Source organism: Phragmites australis, chromosome 5, assembly GCF_958298935.1.
Source record: "Phragmites australis chromosome 5, lpPhrAust1.1, whole genome shotgun sequence".
In the NCBI taxonomy this organism is placed as follows: Eukaryota; Viridiplantae; Streptophyta; class Magnoliopsida; order Poales; family Poaceae; genus Phragmites; species Phragmites australis.
The window spans coordinates 8,033,483-8,053,863 of record NC_084925.1 but is presented as its reverse complement, the minus strand read 5'-3'; the positions used below and the strand labels follow the sequence as shown (position 1 = coordinate 8,053,863).

The 20,381-nt window shown below is 40.9% G+C and overlaps 2 protein-coding genes across 2 annotated transcripts; both read left to right on the top strand.

Annotated features, from left to right (window-relative positions):
• Positions 1–4,759: 4,759 nt before the first annotated feature.
• Positions 4,760–10,726, top strand: LOC133918671 (uncharacterized). Its single transcript, XM_062362659.1, has 7 exons — positions 4,760–5,201; positions 6,286–6,395; positions 6,512–6,697; positions 6,779–6,877; positions 7,067–7,138; positions 7,454–7,570; positions 9,326–10,726. The coding sequence occupies exons 1-7, from the start codon at positions 4,865–4,867 to the stop codon at positions 10,478–10,480; spliced, it is 2,076 nt and encodes a 691-aa protein (XP_062218643.1). The 5' UTR covers positions 4,760–4,864; the 3' UTR covers positions 10,481–10,726.
• Positions 10,727–11,493: 767 nt separating this feature from the next.
• On the top strand, positions 11,494–19,392 carry LOC133918670 (uncharacterized). Its single transcript, XM_062362658.1, has 16 exons — positions 11,494–11,803; positions 11,906–11,955; positions 12,049–12,109; positions 12,638–12,733; positions 12,814–12,963; positions 13,219–13,350; positions 13,677–13,804; positions 14,331–14,373; positions 15,147–15,230; positions 16,091–16,132; positions 16,280–16,350; positions 16,672–16,725; positions 16,815–16,920; positions 17,015–17,083; positions 17,807–17,950; positions 19,107–19,392. Exons 1-16 carry the CDS (start codon positions 11,660–11,662, stop codon positions 19,254–19,256), a joined length of 1,524 nt encoding a protein of 507 aa, XP_062218642.1. The 5' UTR covers positions 11,494–11,659; the 3' UTR covers positions 19,257–19,392.
• Positions 19,393–20,381: the final 989 nt, after the last annotated feature.

Sequence of the window (20,381 nt, the reverse complement as noted above, 5' to 3'; positions counted from 1 at the left end):
GGACATTTTCGCCTTTGGTCCCTGGAGAAATTTGCCTTGAGATTTACGTTTTGCAAGGGATCTTGTGGGAACCAGTTATGCCTTACGGAATCAGAGGGAGATTTGATGAAGCGCTGGTTCAGTGTTGCCCGAGGAGATGCAAGGAGGGTCTATCCAAGCACCTAGAAATAGGCAGCCAGCGAGGTTCGTTTTGCTGTACCTCAAAAGTTTCTCAAAAGTTTGTAATGAACATGCATCGAGGTTGTTGATGTCCAACGGCATCATGGAAGCGAGGCATCAAGCACTCAAATAGGGGAATGTGCCATAGCAAGTATATACGTAGTATCGATCCATTTAAAGTATTTCTCTTGGCGCTCCTAACACCTCTTTTCATATTGCGCTTGATAAGTATGGAAGCATATGCCATTTGTGATTTCTAACTAGGCATTTCTCCTTTGAAGGTGGTATTGTGTTTGCCTTTGCACTACCATCTCCGACAGTGTCGAAGTCTTATGAAGACGGAGAGTTTAAGGTTACGAGGAGGGTTCATGATGTCTCAGAGTATTGTTCCTCCTAGTGTTTATTGTTCATATGCATCTTTTTGGACCGTCATATCTCGTGTTGCAGGAGCATTCTAGCCGTTCGGCATCCCGTGATTTCTAGAATGCCCTTTTCTCCTATTCACACAATATCCCCTCGCAGAAATCGTCACTACCTCCAACTTCTTCTCGGTCGCTCATGCGCGGCCTCAACCTTCCTTGCTCTCATGTCATTGCCGCTCATCCGGTGCCCCTAACTAGCCGCGTCACTAGATCTCGAGCCCCGATCTGTTGTCTATAGATCCAGCTCCCTCATCGTGTGTGTTGCTAGTTCCGCAGGTCCTCTTCTTCGTGTGGCTCTGCCCCTTCCTCCTCCTAAAGCATTGCCGGCCCAAAGAGGGCGAGTGCCTCACGCACCCCCTAAGCCTCCTCCCACCCAATGTGGTTTCCTCCTATTCAACCGGTCCCTTATGGTGGCCATGCCCTCCTCCTTTGGATCTCGTTTTGTGTACCCTGGTGCCACCATATGGGAAGAGAGGATACCTTTTTGTGGCAGTGGTGAGGCCGCGTATAGGACCTCGATGTGGGCCTTCGACGATGACCTCACTGGTGGTGTTATTGCCATCCTCCATGACTCCCTAGACCCTTAACTCTTGAGAGTTAAGGTAACGCTTATGCTGCAGTGCTCTAGCTCATCGTCCCCCTTCCCCCCTGAAGTAGTAGAGTATAAGGTCTCTCTTCTGATTATTTATTTGACCTCTATAGTATGAGATATGTATGCCATGTATAGTGAGGTTGTAAATCATAGCTATCATCCCACTACTTCATGTATTGCTAATATGAGCCATGTCATGTAGGTACATGAGGGTGACGACATTGTTATCTATACCTATAGTAATCACATACTCTGAGAAAATTCTCACATTAATCAGAGAAAAAGAAAAGCACGTGATCATCTATTTGCAATGGGACAAAATTCTAACAGTTAAGATCAAGTCACAATCTAATAGAATTCTTGCATGCAGTTGTGCTTAATATGGAGTCATATCACTTTTAGTTAATGCGGAGTCTTCTTCCGTTGGAATGTATATGTTAACTTCAGTACGTTAAATTTTCCCTATTGTTATAACTTGCCTCAGGTAATGAAACAATCTCTCCTACCTTGTGCGAAAAGGCATCAAGCATGTTTTGACAGTCGTGCGGGTGCATGTGGCAAGGAGTGAAACCTCTGTAATGGCGATCACGTTGATGCATCCAACTCAGTCGTGTTCATACGTGTGGCAAGGATTCAAGCTTGTTTTGATGGTCACGTGGATCACCCAATTTGGTTGTGTCGAGGCCATGTCATAGTCTGGGAATGCAAAAGGTCCGAGTAGCAGCGATTGCACGTAGCCGGCAGGAAGCAACATTGTAGCCCACCCAAGCAATGGTAGTAGTTTGAAGGCATGAGATCATGAGATGCAGCATAGAGGTGGCAATGTTGATTCAGATACCAGTTCTTAGCTTCTGGTTCTCACCGACGTGATGCCAAGGGCAACCATCATGACGGCGTTGTACGCATTATAAGTTGCAAAGATAATGCAGGCGATGATAATTGAGCTCGTCATGCTCAAGGACATGTTTCCGAACATCGTGTCTAGTTGTCCATGGTGCACATTATATTGTAATTTCACACCATATATTCTGCATTCTTATTCTTTAGGGACTTTAATTCCTTCTAGAACTTTTATATAGATTTCAATATCTAATGACTTATACAAGTATGCGATCATGACATCTATTAATTTTATCTAGAAATTCATATTCATTGTGAATGATATTAAGTATCGGATGAAAAAGGTAAATCATCTAGCCAGTACATAGGTCTTCCTCTTGGCACGATGAAGCCTAAAATTATCGAATATATGCCTCTAATGACCCGTGTGGAGTAAAGAATGACATGGATTACATATTTTCTCACTTATGTTGGACGGCTCACATTGGTAAATTATGTTCCCTTGGCGTTGCCAACTTACCACATGTGTACTTTTAAATTGCCCTTGGGTGTGATCAAACAACTGGACAAATATTGATCATTGCTTATGGATGAGGGAGATGTTAATAAAAAAGAGGGTGTCTAGTGGCTTGGAGCCAGGCTTGCATACCAAAGAATCACGGAGGTCTTGGAATCATCAACTCGCGTATCCAAAATGTTACTCTCCTGTTGAAATATTTGCACAAATTCTATAATAGGCAAGATCTCTGTTGGGTTCGGTTAACATGGGACTTCTATCTTTCTTCGACATGCCAAAATAAGGTCGCCAAAGAATGAGTTTGCCAATTTTTTTGAGAAATTCTGATTATTGTTTGCTGGGCAATTTGGACTTCGCACAACAACATTATTTTTTATAACCATTCCATCTCCTTTGAAGTCTAAAAAAGAACCCTCTAGGAGGAAATAGTACCGGTTTGCCATATAGCTAAATTAGCTATAAAAGTAGTTTTAGAATCATGGCTTGAGTCCCTTAATTCTTTTTTGCTGGATTAGGATCTTCTTTAAGTCGATGACTCCTTTTTGTACGGACTTTTTTCTCCATATTTATAAAATGGTGCAGTATGAGCCTCTATTGCTGTTTCAGTTAAAAAAAAACCTGAATATAACTCCATTTACTATAAAAAAACAAGTTTCATTAAAATAGATCCCGGGCCTATGTGAACAATTATGCTACTAGTCTCACCTTATATCTCACCACCTTATTATTCTTGTCTTTTTTGGACTCTCACAATCCACACAAGCAAACAATACGTTAAAGATCATAAATAAGATGGAGCTCTTCTCTTTATTATATCAATCAATATATTATCATGGAGGTGCTACTTTTGTATTTATAGTCCTAATTGAGTCTATCAGCTTGGAGGTTAAGTTTGTATAAGCTCGCATATACTTTTAACAACTTCACCTGTCCACACCATACGCGCCTAGCCAGTCGGCTCCAAGTCGTGGCCAAACCAGACTCTAGTCTAGTTACAACCTCTAAAACACCGATACGTCTAAATACCTATGTATTCATATCGAGTGTCTCCATCTCGTTAGTTGCCACCACGCCCCCTAGCACCGGTGGCGAGGCGGCGACACCCTCCACCACCCGTCGGCAATAAGTTTCTCTCCCCCTTTTTCTTCTTCTTTGTTAACTTTCTCTCTCTTTTGATTTCTGATCGAGTGACCAATTGAAGGGGTGCTGATGCAACTTCAAGTAGTTATAAGTACTTAGTGAACGATTAATAGCAGCATCAATTTGAGTAACAACAATTTATTACCGTTTTTTAAATAGTAAAAATTTGTAGGTATTAAGTTTTTTGAGAAAATATGTATCCTACATCCATATCGATCTGATATCGATGCAAGTATTAGGGTCTGTTTGGTAGAGCTATTCCTGATTCAAATTCTCTGCGTGGAGTGATTCTTTGGAGGAAGTGATTCTCAGCGGGAAGTGAATACTCCCTCCGTTTTGCAGTGTTTGTTCACGCCCACCATTACGTACAAACTAAGGTATACTGAAATCGAGTGAAAAAACACAGTGAGATGGCCATGCTACCCCTAATCAATGCAACTATGAGAGCAAATAACTCACCAGCGTTGGAGTAAATGCATGCATGCACTCAAGGGCATAGCAGGAAAATGGACCATAAAATATCATTGGTTACCGCAATAGACAAACAATTTGAGACAGATACTCCTGAGGCTATGGACAAACATTGCGAAACGGAGGGAGTAAGGAGAAGTTGCTTTTTTCAGCTCTCCAACTTTTAGTTCATTTCAGAGAATCACTCCTACAGATTCCACCCAGAGAGCTAAAAGCTGAAAGCTTCTGTTTGTCAGAGCTCCCTTGATTTTAGCTGGGAAGCTACTCTAGGAACTCTATCAAATAGGCCCTTCAACTAAGGCCAACCGTTTCCCTTTGGGGGCGAAAATCCCGTCGTGAAAGAATTTTCGTTCTCTTCAGCGCTCCAACAGTTTCACTTCATGGTTCCTGTCACAAAAAGATTCTCAAAGTTATTCCCTTTAGGATAGATTTCTTTCTTTTTTCTTCAAGATTTTTTTAAGGGAAGCTGTTGAAGATGAATGAAATAGAATAAAATAGAAATAGAAAAAATAATTAGAAAGAAAATAAAATGAAAAGAATATAGTTGAAGTTGATTTGTACTGCAATTGCGCTCAAACTCCTTGAGAACAGTCTCACGGTGCCAGTGCTATAGATATCCACACCCTCGCTATCCCTTTTGGTTTTCCGCCGTCTCATCACTTCGCCCCCAACAACACGCGCTCTCCCCCGCAGCTTTCGCCCAAACCCTAGCCCCCCTACGCCATGGCCGACGACCACTACTCCTCTAAACGCAAGTACGACGACCCCTCGCCGCCTCCGCCGCGGCGCACGGGCTTCTCCTCCGGCCCGCCGCCCGCCTCACCGCCCGCTGGCTTCGCCCCGTCGTACAATAGCGTGCCGCCGCCTCCCGACGAGATCCAGCTCGCTAAGCAGCGCGCGCAGCAGATAGCGGCGCGGCTTTTCAGCGCTGCCGAGGCGAAGCGCCCCCGCGTCGACAACGGCGACGACGACGTCGGTCTCGGAGGAGGCTCCCTGGGCGGTGGCGGCGGTCGCATCGGCGGCGGCGGTCTCGGGTTCTCATCCTCTTCTGCTGGTGGTGGTGAGTGGATTGGATTTCTCGTTAAGCCCATGCTTGATCGCGAGATCTGTTTGTGATTACGGTTAATGTATGCTTTCATTATGGTTTGAATTTAGGGTATTTTTTTTGCTTGTCTTACGATTCAATTTGGGGGCTGGATCGTTAGATCTATCAGCTTGAGCTGCGGTAATGTGCAAATTTGGTACTCTTGGCTAATTTACTTGTGGACTAGTGGGGATTAAGTTTGACGCATAGTTAGGAAGCACGCCGCTCCCGTTATTAGCTTCGATATTTTTGCTTCGTTATAGAAAACAAGCCTCAATTGCGGAGCGTTAGTTTTGTAACAAGCTGCAAGTACCAACCTCAGGGCACGTGTCAGCCGGTGGCTCTGCAGCTCCACGTTGGAGTAAATCGAGGGTGGGAAAGTGGAGGCTTGCCGAGTGCCAGATTGCCTAGTTGAACCTCCGTTGGCTTGGGGGTTTGAGTTCGGTTCTGTTAGAGAGAGGGTGGGCGCATTGTGCTTGTGCTGAGTAAGAGGCCACTAGATTTATGCACTCTACCATGTGAACAAGGCTAGGAGATGAGTAAAATTGAATGTCGGCATCTGGAGGAGCCCATATTTTATCAGTTAACGTCACAATTGTGTACTTTTTTTTCATAATGCACCATATTTCTAGATAGTGTGGTGAGAAACACCTCACACATTATTGTAATCTTACTAAGTTAATGATAAGATGCATGAAACTGTTATATACATGGTGTGGATGCAGATGTTTGATCTCTTTGTTTTGCTACCTAGTTTCCTTTTTAATGCGGAGTTAATACAAAATTGAACTGGTGCTATGTTCCAGCTCATTTGCCTATCCTATCCGGAGATATGACTATTTGGTTGCCCCAAAGTAATATGTTCATTCAGTTGGAGTATATTGTGCTGTTGGCATTTTACGAAGTTGTTACTCGCGTGCTTACAAAATCTCCCTTGTATTTTGCACTGTGTGGTCCACACAAACTAAAAATGTTATTTCTCATGGTTCATACTTCTATAATATGCCATTAATTCTGATCTTCTCAAATGGATTTTGAATAATGGTGGTTTCTGTATCAGGGCATGGGGCTTCTATTCCGCCGTTATCTTCTCAGAGCAGCACACCTCAGTACTCTTCATATGGTGGATACCAGGGTACAAGCAAAATGATTGAAATTCCAAATGGAAGGGTAAACTGTATTCAATTTCGTTTTCAATTACTGAATTTAGAGTTGTTTAAAAAAAGGTTAACTGAAGTGTGATGTTTGTAGTTGTGCTAATTCGCACTGTTGTTGACTTGCTGTAGGTTGGTGTTATCATCGGAAAAGCTGGGGAAACTATCAGGTATCTCCAACTTCAGTCAGGTGCAAAGATACAAGTAACGAGAGACAACGAAGCTGAACCTGGTGCGCAGACAAGACCAGTCGAGCTTTCAGGCACTCCTGAGCAGATAAGCAAAGCTGAGCAGTTGATCAATGAAGTTCTTGCAGAGGTATTGCTATTTATGCTCACAGCTTTTTGTTTAGTTCTGCATCTTTTTCATCAATGATGTTGATCTTGCAATCTTCTGCAGGCTGATGCCGGATCATCTGGTACCGGATCTAGCGGGCGAAAATACAATGCGCCACAGCCAGGTGCTGAGCAATTCGAGATGCAAATTGCTAATAACAAGGTACACACTGGATTCTTTTTGGATTAGGATTTGCCTTACATACCATAAGAAAACCACACTTTACTGCATTACCCCTAGTTCTTGACATGGGGGCCGGTGCCCATTTGTCAGTGTGACATCAATAGTCAGTATCGAGGTGATTATCTGCTCTGTTTGTTCTACTTGTGATTTGTTTCTGTTTCTTTTCAGGTTGGTCTGGTTATTGGAAAGAGTGGTGAGACTATAAAGTCCATGCAAGCCAAATCTGGAGCTCGTATTCAGGTCTGTTGTATTGTTCTCTAGCTTTCTGTCTCACCTTAGTTGCAGCCAGAAATAAGACCTCTTCTGTTGATTTCTGCTCTGCCAAGTGAATTTAAATGCTGGTTGTTGTCGATAGAGAGTAAACCTCATATTTCTGTTATCATTGAGTTTCTTCATTCATATTTTTGTCTTAAACATTCCATTCACATTTTTTCAAAATACCAGAAATGTGTTGACTATGCGAGCTGTTATTTGTACTTCAAATCTCCTTGGTCAACTATATTCGCTTGTTGATCTGTGTTCTGTTATTTATGTTCTCTATAAATTCTTCTGCAGGTTATTCCTTTGCATTTGCCCCCTGGTGATCCTGCAACTGAAAGAACTGTGCGTATTGAGGGCACAAAAGAACAAATTGAAGTTGCAAAGCAGCTGGTGAATGAGGTTACCAGTGAGGTCTGCTTTCTCTCTCTTGTTGTGTTATCTTCCTGATTTCCTTGATCGCTTTGTCGTTTTGTGATTGATCTGTGTTATTAAAAGGCTTGCTTCTGGTTCATGTTGTTCAGTGGATTCTATCTCATTTTACGATTTCCCTTAGTTAATTTTCCCCTGATTTGCTTTGATAATCTTTTTTCTTTTGCTTCTTTGATGCCCAACATCAATACCAATGCTGTGTTGGGCAGCGTGCCCACCAATGTCTGAAACATATTGGTCGTGGTATACAGCCTCGACATGGCTCTGATATGCAAGGAAATTGTCATACGCTTTCCTTATTCTGAATACAACTTAATAATGGTTTGAGTAAGGTTTAAGAATTTAATATACAACAAAACAAAGAGATTTATTTGCTACCTGCCTCACTCTATATCTAAGTTGCGACTTTCTTAGGCCCGATAAATAATTTTCCTGAGAAAAAAATAGTTAAGTTTTGAGAATTCATTCTATGTAATTCATATGACTGTTCACATGCTGCGATGGATTTTTTGAGACAACATTGTATCATTGTGTCTTTAAACGTCCATGTTGCTACCCGTGCTACTCAGTGGGTATTGTATACTTATTTCTTCACATATAGCCAACTTAGTGTCCTTAGCTTGCCAGGAGGACTGCAAACTATCCTGGAGATCAGGTTTGCTACTGTTTAATATCAATATGTCCTGCTGGATAGAGCACGATATTTTAATTGATAACAATTTTATGGATTATGTGATCTGACATGCTATATCTGGCATTTGTACCGTTTAAATTTTTTCATCTGTACCTCTGTGGATACAATGGATACATTGCTTTACTCAGGGCTTGTTTGGAAGGAAGAATTGCTCTAAACAGGCCCAGACCTGCAGGTGTTCAGTTTGTAATGGGTGTGAATACACTCCACTCTAGGTCATCCATTCTAGTTGCAAGTATTTAGGACTTAATGTTTATGATCATTAGAGAGGCTAGGTTTTTCTTTTCAGGCACTATTGCCCTTGCACAATTTTTTATGCTTCTTATGGGCTTGCATACTCATTTACTAACTTATACCCTTTGGAAACCACATGTAGCTTATTTGCATTGGGCATCAATTTCATCTGGAATTTTCCTGAATTTCATATCTTCTGTTTTGTAACAAAAGGATGCAGAAAACCCCGCATGAAGTAATTTATGTGTTGGTTATGCATGTCTCTATTCTATCTACCTCGTGGCTTTGCAGGTTGCTGTCACTAATCTTTTCTTTGTGCTTAAAAAGTATTAAATGTTTCCTTTGATGTTTCATTGCAATACCTTTAAACATTTTCTTGTTGGAGGATATTGCCAATAAATTAACTTATTTGATTTTTATATCCTGTCATTTAGCAATGAATTAAATCTTTCAGAGTAATGGTATCACCATCGATTGTCACTGATCTTTAAACATCTATTGAAACTCTATTCCTATGGCAACCTTTTATTGCTATTCAACATATACATGTATCTCGTCTAGCCGTCCAATCTTCATTAGCCCCCATAGTTTTGCACATGGGCGACGGTAGATGGGCATCACCTATGTTGCTTGAGAATCAGGATCGGTGAGTTGCTCCTTCCATTTTTCTTGGCTGTTCTGGAATTTATGCAATAATGTGCCTTGTGTTTGTATGTCTTTGTCTTTCGTGCTGCTATTTTTTTGCATTCTGTGCTGTATGTTCTTTTGTTGTATACATATATACAAATGTGCAAACTATATTTTTGCAGAATCGTGCCAGAAACCCAATGTCAGGTGGCTATTCTCAGCAGGGCTATCACCCTCCTCGCCCTCAGTCGAATTGGGGCCCACCTGGTGCACCGCCACCACAGCAGCCTGGTTATGGTTATATGCAGCCTGGAGCTTATCCTGGGGCACCTCCACAGTATGGTGCACCTCAGCAACCTTATGGTAGCTATCCTCCAACATCTGGTGGTTATCAGACTGGGTGGGATCAATCTCAGAACCAGCAGTCTCATACAACTCCCCCTGGTACCGGGTATGACTATTATAGCCAACAGCAGCAACCTCAACAACAACAGTCTGCCCCTGGGACTGCTGCATCTACTGATGCTACTAGCTACAGTTATGGCCAGCCTCCTACATATGCTTTGCAAGGTTATGGTGATTCTAACTACTCTCAGCAGAGTGGTGGTCAGCAAGCATATGGACATGATGGTTACTCTGGCTATCAGACCCAAGGGCAGCAGCAGGGCTACTCGCAACAGACTGGTTATGATCAGCAGGGCTATAGCGCATCTGCTTATGGGTCTGCTGCAAACTCCACTCAGGATGGGTCTGCATCCAGCTACGGTGGTCCTGGCGGGGCCAGTCAGGCATCGCCAGGGCAGCAAACTTCTACCCCATCTTCTGGAAGCCACCCTGGTTATGCCAGCCAGCCACCCAATAGTGCTGCATCAAGCTACCCAGGTCAAGGTTCTGCTCCACCATCTGGATATGGTGCTCCACCACCGCAGTCTGGGTATGGCACCCAACCGCCACAGCAAGGTGGATATGGTCAGAGCGCTTATGGGCAGCCTTCACCACAAGGCCAGAAACCTCCTGCATCTTCACCTTATGGACAGGCTCCGCCTCCTGGATCTGCTCAGGGTGGTTATGGGCAGTATGGTTACAGCCAGCCAGGATATGGTGCACCTCCACCTTATCCTGGTGCACCCCCCTCGAGCCACCTGGGATATGGGCAGCAGAAGTCTTATGGCGACACTTATGGTAGTGGAAGCTACGGGCAGCCTTCGGCATACTCTGCTGAAGCAGCAGCACCTGCTGCAGCCCAGGATCAAGTTGCTGCCCCTGCCACCGCCGCAACAACAGCTGCTCCTGCTCCTGCTAACAGTGGGCCCCCCCAAGCTTCTGCAGAAAGTTAGGCATCTACTACTGCCGCAACAACATTTGCAAGCTTCTGCTCTCGTTTCCTCCGGTCTGTTGCTTAATATTCAGCTTCTAGTTTAGGGATGAGGGTTCCATATCTGTCTGTTATGTTGTTTACCTGTTGCTTTATGTTGACTTCTGTCGTAAATTGCTATTTCTTTGCTATTCGTTAGTACTGTGTTAGTTATTTTGATGCCTGGCATATATGTACTGGTGATATATCTGCGCGCGGGTACTCTTTATTTGTTGTACTGGGTCTGGACACTGGACACATACCCTTATAAAATGCATGCTGAACCCTATTTTGCTTTCGTTATGTTCCGAGGTTTCTATGTGATGATTGGAATGGATTAGATTGTGATTTCAATCTGCCATAAGTTTTTTTTTTTTTGATAAATGCGCTGCAAAGTCTGATCCATTCGTAGTGCTGATAAATCATCCATTCATGATACATGAGTAGTTGTTGATGAATAGCTTGAATTTGAGGGACTGCATCCAGTTGCTCTCCTCTCTTTATCTACTAGTTCTGTTAACGACGCGTAGATGCAATCTGTAACTTTACCGGACGATGTAGTTCGGTAACTATCGTCGAAGATGTCATCCATCGACTTTCGTTGCGGTGATGTCGTTCGGTAGCACGCAAGTGATACAAGAGGACGAAGATTACGAGGCTTAAATATGTCAGGAACTGTTTCTAGAGTTCAATAGTACTAGACTAGGGACTGTCTGATCGAGTTTTAGCTCAAGAATTTTTTAAGCTTGTCGTCTCTAATTCTCCAAATTTTTGGAGTGAAGCTTTGGACAGATTAAGATCTTTTGAGATATCTTGTTTTTATTTTAAATTGAAAATAGAAAAATATATTTAAAGTATTTTATTTTATCCTATAAATTTTAAATTTTATATGGATCTCTCCAAAACATGGTCTAGATTCAGTCAACAGAGAATTCCTGTGAAAAACAAAAGATTCATCGGAGAATTGCAGGTGTGGAGCTGGAGCTGATGAAACAGAAAGCCCAAGCCTGAAAGGTCTTGAGCCAGTTGGAGCCCAGCTTCGGAAAAGAAAATTGCAGTACGAGCCCAGCTTCGGCCCGCACAAACTGTTCTCTAATAAATTACGTGCAAGATTGGGCATCGAGTGCGGTCCAAGGCCATACGCCACTCGGGGTCTCCAGCCATGGCGGCCTCCTCTTCCTCCTCTCTCGCCCCGCCGGCGGTGCCCATGGAGCTGCACGCCGGCAACCGCGACCGCCTCGTTGCCGCGCTACGCGACCGCCTCTCCGCCTCCGCCCGCCCGCTCCGCGGCGTCGTCCTCCTCCAGGTCCCACGCGCAATATTTTTCTTTCCTTCCCCGATTCCTTGATCTGATTGATCACCGCTACTACTGCTAACTCTTGGAGTGTTTTGTCTTCGTCGTGTGAAGGGCGGGGAGGAGCAGACGCGGTACTGCACCGATCACCTCGAGCTCTTCAGGTGCTCGCGCTGAACCCAATGTTGTGTTATTCCTTTTCGTTTCGCCGTTTCTTGGGTTGTTCAGATTGAGAGGCGAAGTGGACAATGTCGCAGGCAGGAGAGCTACTTTGCGTATCTCTTCGGAGTGAGAGAGTCAGGGTTCTACGGCGCAATGGTGAGGACTCTTTTTTTCTTTTCAGGCGTCAAGCGAATCCGGTATCTGTCACTGCAGCAGTCAATCTTACTTTGGACTGCAATATTTCTTGAACCTTGTTAATAGTATATGCATATCATGGAATGGAAAGGAAAATTTGTGCCTGATATTCTAGTGGCATACACACTTGATAGTTGTAAATGCCCTCCATGATTATTGCTAAAACTCAATATGTATCTCGAGTCTCCTTGTGGTACTGCTTATGTTTTTTGACAGCTTAGTAACTACATGATAACTGGCCCTACTAATTAAGAAAAACTCAACACGGGAGAAGACGTCCCCTGGCTTTGTCTTAAGAGAGGGGGAGATACTCATATGACCTGTGAGCACCTGGGTTCGGGTGGGTGTCCTCTCAATTGGAGACTCTATGAACCGATCTATCGCTCGGTTCTCCAACTGGCCCTACTCTAATGCAATTCATCGTAGCATCATGGTGATGTTTTTTTTTTATTCTATGTACACTGACCTGGCCTTTAATTTTTGTCAAAGGACATTGCCTCTGGACAGTCGATTTTATTTGCTCCAAGGTTGCCAGCTGACTATGCTATTTGGATGGGTGAAATAAAACCATTGTCTTATTTCAGGGTATTTCCTCTTCTGAATATTTGAGCCTCTAGTTATCACTACATTTTGAATTAACGTGATCTTTTCATGGATATGTACAGGATACATACAAGGTTGATATGGTCTTCTATGTCGATGAGATTGCACAGGTTCTGCAAGATCGTTTTGGTGATCATGGGAAGTCTCTTCTGTTTCTCTTATATGGAAAGAATACCGACTCTGGAAATTACTCAAAGCCTGCTAGTTTTGAGGTACACGGTGTGCCATTAGCCGCATTGTCAATTTGTCACAAACAAATAATGCTGGTTAATTTTGTACTTTTGAAGTATTAGAGAGCATAAGTTACAATTTTTCTCTCGTGTTACTCATATTTTTTCCCTGATGAACCAAAATTATATTCTAATTATCTGATAGATGTGCTTAATCATCAAAATAATGCAGTTCTCACACTTTTTTCTCTTCTGATCTTGTGCATTTGATTTACAATATTTTTCTCTCTATGCTAGGGGATGGAGAAGTTTGATACTGATTTAAGTCTACTTCATCCTATTTTAACTGAATGCCGTGTTATCAAATCTGACATTGAGCTCGCACTTATTCAGTATGCTAATGACGTCAGCTCTGAGGCCCACATTGAGGTAAAAAAGGGTTTTACTAAGTCCTACAAGTCCTACAGTAAAGATCTTGGATTATTAAATAAGCAAGGCAATTATCAGTAATGTTCTATTACAAGGTTTGAAATAAAGAGAAAAATAAAGTAGCTAAGCATTAAGCCACCTCATGACACCAGGTTCCAACTTCCCTCTTCATAGAAAGATACAACACTAACATCAAGAGAGGAACCACTGTCTCTGAATTATCCTCAATAGGCTATCCTTTGAGCGTTATGACTACCAAATGCATTGCTATTTTTTTCTTGAGAGAGGCACTAAATGGATCTGCTTCCTGACTTGCACTTTACAAGGTTATGAGACGAGCAAGACCAGGCATGAAGGAATATCAGTTAGAAAGCATATTTCTTCATCATGTTTACATGTTTGGAGGTTGCAGACATTGCTCTTATACATGTATATGTGCTACTGGAGACAACAGGTGAGAATGCCTGACGTTGGTGCATATATCTGTAAAACGTTGGGCTCACTTGTGAGTAATTATTATTTGTAGAAATTGGGAGTGGTTAATGAAAGGACCACAATATCTTAGATCACCATCCTTTGTTATTTCACATGCTGTTTTTATTCATAGTTTAGATAAGAATTTCTTCACTCTGTTCAAGACTGCAAGTTTGTAGTGATATCTTAATAGCTTTTTATATAAACCCTTCTTAACGTCAGAAAACAACTGAAATTTCAGTAAGCTCTCCTTTAGTATTCACTTATTTTAAGTTGGTTACCTGTTACGATTTGTTGAATTATGCAAGGATATATATAATGTTCTGTAGGAGTATACTTTTGATTAGAAAATAGACCATGTGATATTCCTGGATATTTTCTAGGTCTGCCCTGAGTCTGCTTTCAAGATTCAAGACTAATGTTCTCACATGAAATTGTATTACATTCGAGTTTGTTGGACTATCTGGTATTCTGGTTTATGATAATTGTTCTGCTCATTTTTGCAGTGCTGTTCTCCATTATGGACATGCAGCAGCTCCAAATGACCGGGTAGGCGAGTACTCATCTTTTATGATATTTTTTGACCTGGGGTTGACTTATATTTGCTTGTCATACTTACAAAATGAAGCTTAAGCCTCCATGCTCTCAAATATCTTTGAATTTCGAATTCTTATACTCCCATCTACTTGAGCTGGTATTGTTTGTTTTGAATTCAGACAGCAGAATTTGTTCTTCATTACTGCAATTTGTGAAGTACCATGGGGTCTTGGAATATTGAAAGTGGGAGCAATTTTCTCCTCTATTTGAGGTCTGCGATTCTGTGTTCATAGCACATATTGGAGTAGTTGGTACTTGAAGGACTGATAAGAGGAAAGTAGCTTGATTGACCTTTGCTTAGTTGATAGCCTACCTAGTGGTGCCTGGCGTCTGCTACCTTCCCACTAGTGAGTTAGGAGAAAAAAAACGTTTATTTTCAGTGTTGAGGCACCTTAAAAGGACACCACAATAACGGTTAGCAAAGTGATGTAGTTTACAAGTTCCAGTGTCACCAATAGGAAAGGGAAAGCCACTGCAATCTCAAATTTATGAAATAATGGGCTTACAAGATAGAAATCCAACAAAAGGATTCTAAGCCATGGTGGATCTTTGTGCGACTTTTGGATGATATATTGGTCGTTTGACTCATTTCTTTTGTTTCTGTGACCGTTTATGTTTCATTTTTCCCATTTGAGGGAGGTTTAACTTTTGTCCTCTCTTGTGGTTTATTGGTTTCACTTTTGCTCTTTGGTACATGCATGTCTGATTGCCTCATGTTTTTTCAGACTCTGAATGATGGAGACATGGCATTAATGGATATGGGAGCTGAATACCATTACTATGGATCTGATATCACATGTTCATACCCTGTAAGTTCCTCAAAAATCCAGACATCTACTTTGGTAGTCACTGTGTCCCAAATTTCAATGTCTATATTATTTGGACTTGGCTGTTTTTTTCTGTTAAAAGCACTGACACACTGACCTGTGTATGTTGTGCTATTAACTGTTTTATGTGCACCGTCAGCTTCAAGCTTATTTCTTACAAGATTATTAGCATTAAAGGCTGTGCCTATCATATTTTTCTTGACATGACTTTGATCTTGAATCAACAGTACAAAAGAAAGGTCCTTTCACAGTGCTATAGTGGCAGAAAAGCTTTTAATGGGTTCCATTCTATTAGCCTTGCTATCTGAATAAATGTATACATGTTAGGGCATTACTATAGTGTAGCTTCTTGAGATTACAGGACAAGAGATAGATGGATGCTCATTTCTGTTTCCCCTTCTATACGACTGTTGTTCTTACTTCAGTTGGAGTATGTTGGTCGAAATATTGTTAATTTGAGAATTTCAAACACCGAAGCATCCCTTTCCCCCCTTTTCTCTATGTACCCCTAGCTTTCCTTTCTACTTTACCTTTTTTTTAATTTTGTTCTTTGTTATCAGATTATTAGTACTGAACAAAGTCAAGCTTATTATTTAGTAATATTATCTTGGTTCATCTGGGTTCCATCAGATATTCCTTTTCTTTTCTAATTCTTCTTCATTTATTAGTCTTGAGCTGACTATGGGCTAGCTGGCAGAGGCACATCACTTCAATCCTTTGTTTGTGATATCATTCTGGAACGTAGATTATAACTTTAAGTTTCAGCAGTACTTAATGTACTCGTCACATATTACTACAACATTTGTTTCGTAATATCATGTACTGAGTTCAAATGTTTTCAGATAAATGGGAAATTCAACAGCGATCAGATAGTAGTATACAATGTAAGTACCTAGCGATAAAAATCCATTATATTTTACCCTATCAATTTCTGTATGTGACACAAAACTTAGAAGGTTAGGTTACCATCTTTGTTTCTTTTGATCTAGTCCTCATCCTTCTTTATGTAAAGCTATCTACATTTTCTACAGGCTGTCCTTAAGGCTCATAATGATGTCATATCACACATGCAGCCTGGAGTTAATTGGATGGATATGCACAAGTAAGAGCACATTGTTAAAACTTAAAGCAGCTGTGCAATTTGAAAAAAAAAAACCCTTCAAGAAGTAACCCTGGAGTCATTTAATTTTTATGATGCATTTTCAATTCATAGAGTGTTGCTCTGTTCAGAACTTGTGTGCTTGATTCTTTGAATTCTTACTGTTAATTTGTCTACTATCAAATTAGATGTACTTTGAAGCATTATTCAGGACCTTAGCTTAATGTGTCATGCTGATTTACCCAGATCACATTGTTTTTTTTTTCTGCTTGCACATCCTCACCTCATCTTCAACGATTCAAGCAAAGTTCAAACTTTTTGCAGACTGGCAGAGCAGGCAATACTTGAATCCCTCATGAAAGAACAAATTATCCATGGGTGTGTGTGTAACTCACTGTGCCTATCAAACTTCAACATGTAAAGCTATTTTGCTGACTGTTCTGTTCCTCGTAACTCTTTTTCTTCAGGGATGTTGATGATATGATGGCTCGAAGGTTAGGTGCTGTTTTCATGCCTCATGGTCTTGGACACTTACTTGGGATTGACACTCATGATCCAGGAGGCTACCCTGAGGTTAATATACTCTTCATATATCTTTATGTACACAGTTTTCAATCTACGTTTGTTCCCTGCTTTTAACTGAGTAATGCTTGTACCATGACCTTAGGGCTTAGAGAGGCCAAAGGAGCCAGGACTGAGCTCCTTGCGGACCATAAGAGAACTCAAAGAAGGCATGGTCAGTATCACTTTCTGATTAATTTAAGATCCAGGAGCAAAAAAGAATATCAGAATGCTCTGCTATTTTATATGAGTCGTCATGATTGAGTATGACAAGTGATAGGGTTGTCCAATTTCTTCTCAGACAAACTAATGTGCTTAGTTTTCCCCATCTTGTGGGAACTCCAACTTCATTCTGCTCATTGCACATTTATCTCGTTGGTCTTATGTTCATTGCAACATCACATGTATGTCCCATTTATTGTGCACAATTTGTTGACAAGATAGAAGAGTTACCCCTTTGCTGGGTACATGATTCCACAATTTCTGGAAGTCATTCCTTTCTCATGTTCAATTCTTGATAAGCAAGCTACTTTGTTGTTCGCATGAGGTCCCTAAGGCCCATTGTGGTTGCGGTTTTTCCGATTTTTGTGAAACAACAACCTTAATCAAATGATTGGAAATGATAATATTCAATGTAAGCTTTTTGAGGTAAATATTCAATATAATTTGGTAAAAGTGCTTCAACTATATGCCTGCAAATATCTGACATCGTGGTTGATACTTGGTATACTGAACCTTTATTATACTATATGTACGAAAAATGGGGAACGCAAATGAAGGATAAAATAGTTTGTGCTATTGAACAAGAAAATAGTCATTGTCTTACTGATCTCTTTTCATTAGTATCTTCCTAGTCCAGTGATATGAAATATTTGAGCTTCTATTGTCTGGATTGTAGGTTATTACAGTGGAACCAGGCTGCTATTTCATCGACGCTTTGCTGACACAAGCGAGGGATGATCCAATCTCCTCGAAGTTCTTCAACTGGCAAGAGGTTGAAAATTACAAAACCTTTGGTGGTGTTCGCATTGAAAGTGATGTGGTATGTCTTTGGTACCCACTTACCCTTTTTCTTATAATTACTTGTGCACTAGTAAGAATGGCCTCTTTGCTCCTGGTGCACCGCTATAGCCTATATGTACCTTGAAACAGCTAGGAAATAAATCCGATGTATTAGTCTGCTAGTGTTGTTAGCTTGAAAACCTTGAATATGACTAACACAAAACAGATAGAATGAGCGCTCCCACGTTGGTATAGTCATGGCTTTTGTGCCATGGTATGGGTGACAGTAAAAGGAAAAGATACTTCTGTTAGTTGAACAGTAAAGGTACATTTGGTTATTACCACCAGTTTGCATAAAAATTCTCTTAATAAATCAAGTAATTCCCATCAGGGTTGTTGATCGGACCAAAACATCATGAGCTGCAAGTGACAATATAAGAACCATTTGATCATACTCAGACAATAGTTTCCACTGACCTTGTATCTCATTATTAAAATGGATTGAAGAGTAAACAGGTACAGGGCCACAACCTTACCAAACTCCAATAACTAATATTGGCTGTTAGGAAGCCAACAATTTAGTACTCTGACCTCCAGCATGGCATGTATTTTACATTTTTGTTTAGCTAGTTTCTGTTCACTACAGTTTAAGCTTGATAGGTAACCTAGTGGAGGAAACCAAAATTTGGCAAGCTTAGTAAATCTGGAAGGTAGCCTGAAAATTAAAGTTTTCTTGGAAGTTGATGCCTAATGAAGATATTCCATTTCTTTCTAGGAGATGCTTTAATGTGTCCATCAACTTTATGTCGCTCTTATTATTCCTAGTGAACCTCAAGGAATTCGATAAGCATTTTGGAGTTCAGACAATGGTGACCCTTCGCCTGTAAAGTTTAAAAAGATGCTGATATGAGTTCCAAAAATCTTGCTCTACACTTCACATATTAGATGTCGTCAGCAACAGTGACACTGATAGATACTTTTCCTGTGAAGTTTGAATAGATGTAGGTAGAAGTTAGTCAATTTATTTTCCAACTTCCAAGCTAATCATTACACCTCCAAACAACACCTGTTCTGATTTTAAAGCACAACAATCGAACCCATTGGAGCCATTTCTGTAACATCCACGTCATACTTATCTTCACCAGATGTTCACCCTCTTCCTTTTACACACTAACAATACTCTTCCATTTCTGTAGTATGTGACGGCTCAAGGATGCAGGAACCTTACAAATTGCCCCCGAGAGACCTGGGAAATCGAAGCAGTTATGGCTGGTGCACCATGGCCTTTGCCGGCTTCCAGTTCTGCCGCGATAACAGCAGAGAATGGCATGTCCAAAGCATCTTAACTTTCAGTTTCATTTTCCATGGTCATGTCCACAGTCCGGACAAAATTCGACGAAGATGGGCTATATTCAATAAATAGTGAGGTCTAAACTAGCTGTTTCAATGATCAAAATAACCCTTTCATAAGGCTGAAAATAATTTCATATGGTCTGGTAGGATATTCTGTTGGTTGGGATCAATGAGAAAACAGAAAGAAGAAAACAAACAATTCAAGGCCCATCGAATTAGTTGAACCGTCTCCTTTCTTACCAGTTATTCCTTGTCATTTTTTTCTTAGAGGAACAGCTATCACTTACCAATTGGGGTATACATTTGAGCGTAGAAGTCTGTTGTGCTTCAACAAGTGTTGAGGACTTCTATTTGTGCTCCTCTGAAAAGGATTTTTATTGTGACCCTCCATGAAGTATTTTTGCTTGCTTAGGTAGAGTCGTACGTCAAGTGTGACAACTTTTGTGGAGGTTTATAATTGGTGATGGGACATGCTTATTTATAAACCCCTACCTGAAGAATTTGGCCCATAAATATGCTCCAACGCTCACCTACCATTACCAAAGAGTTGGTGAGTTGGTATGTAGCCGCCTGCCTATTCGGCATGCACTTGCTGATTTAGTGAAAAATATCTATGTACAGTGTAACAGCTACTAGTTTCTACCCTTGATAGTAATCCTGAGGGGAGATCGTTTGTTCATAATCTGGTAACCAATCCTTAGACCCTGTTTATTTTTGTTTTAAATTGTCATAATTTGAATTATGTGAAAAAACTTTTTCCTATCACATTATTGATGATAGAATTTCGTAGTATAATTTGACTTTTGAATGGCGAGAATTAATTTTTAGAATGTGGTCATTTATTTTTACTTTTTTTAAGGACTAGAATCAATAATCAGAATAAAAAACAAATATGACCTAAATCTCCCTCGTGGTTAATTTTGTTTAGTTACCCGCCACCTCAATCAACATTCAACTAGTAGTAAAAACCTTTAGGCTAGATAAGCAATCCATTTGTTCTTATCCATAAATACTCTAGATGAAAGAAAAGCTACAACTGACATATACACTTACTACATTTCATGAGCTAGAGAGAGGAGAGATTTTAGAATTTGCCCCTCGCTATGTGATTCTATCTA

Excerpts from the sequence above, each read along its gene's own strand:
- LOC133918671 (XM_062362659.1), top strand. The coding sequence starts at position 4,865 with ATGGCCGACGACCACTACTCCTCTAAACGCAAGTACGACGACCCCTCG. Across the intron at positions 6,396-6,511 it reads TTGAAATTCCAAATGGAAGG|GTTGGTGTTATCATCGGAAA; the intron begins GTAAACTGTATT and ends GACTTGCTGTAG. Across the intron at positions 6,698-6,778 it reads TCAATGAAGTTCTTGCAGAG|GCTGATGCCGGATCATCTGG; the intron begins GTATTGCTATTT and ends AATCTTCTGCAG.
- LOC133918670 (XM_062362658.1), top strand. The coding sequence starts at position 11,660 with ATGGCGGCCTCCTCTTCCTCCTCTCTCGCCCCGCCGGCGGTGCCCATG. Across the intron at positions 12,734-12,813 it reads AACCATTGTCTTATTTCAGG|GATACATACAAGGTTGATAT; the intron begins GTATTTCCTCTT and ends GGATATGTACAG. Across the intron at positions 17,951-19,106 it reads TTCGCATTGAAAGTGATGTG|TATGTGACGGCTCAAGGATG; the intron begins GTATGTCTTTGG and ends CCATTTCTGTAG.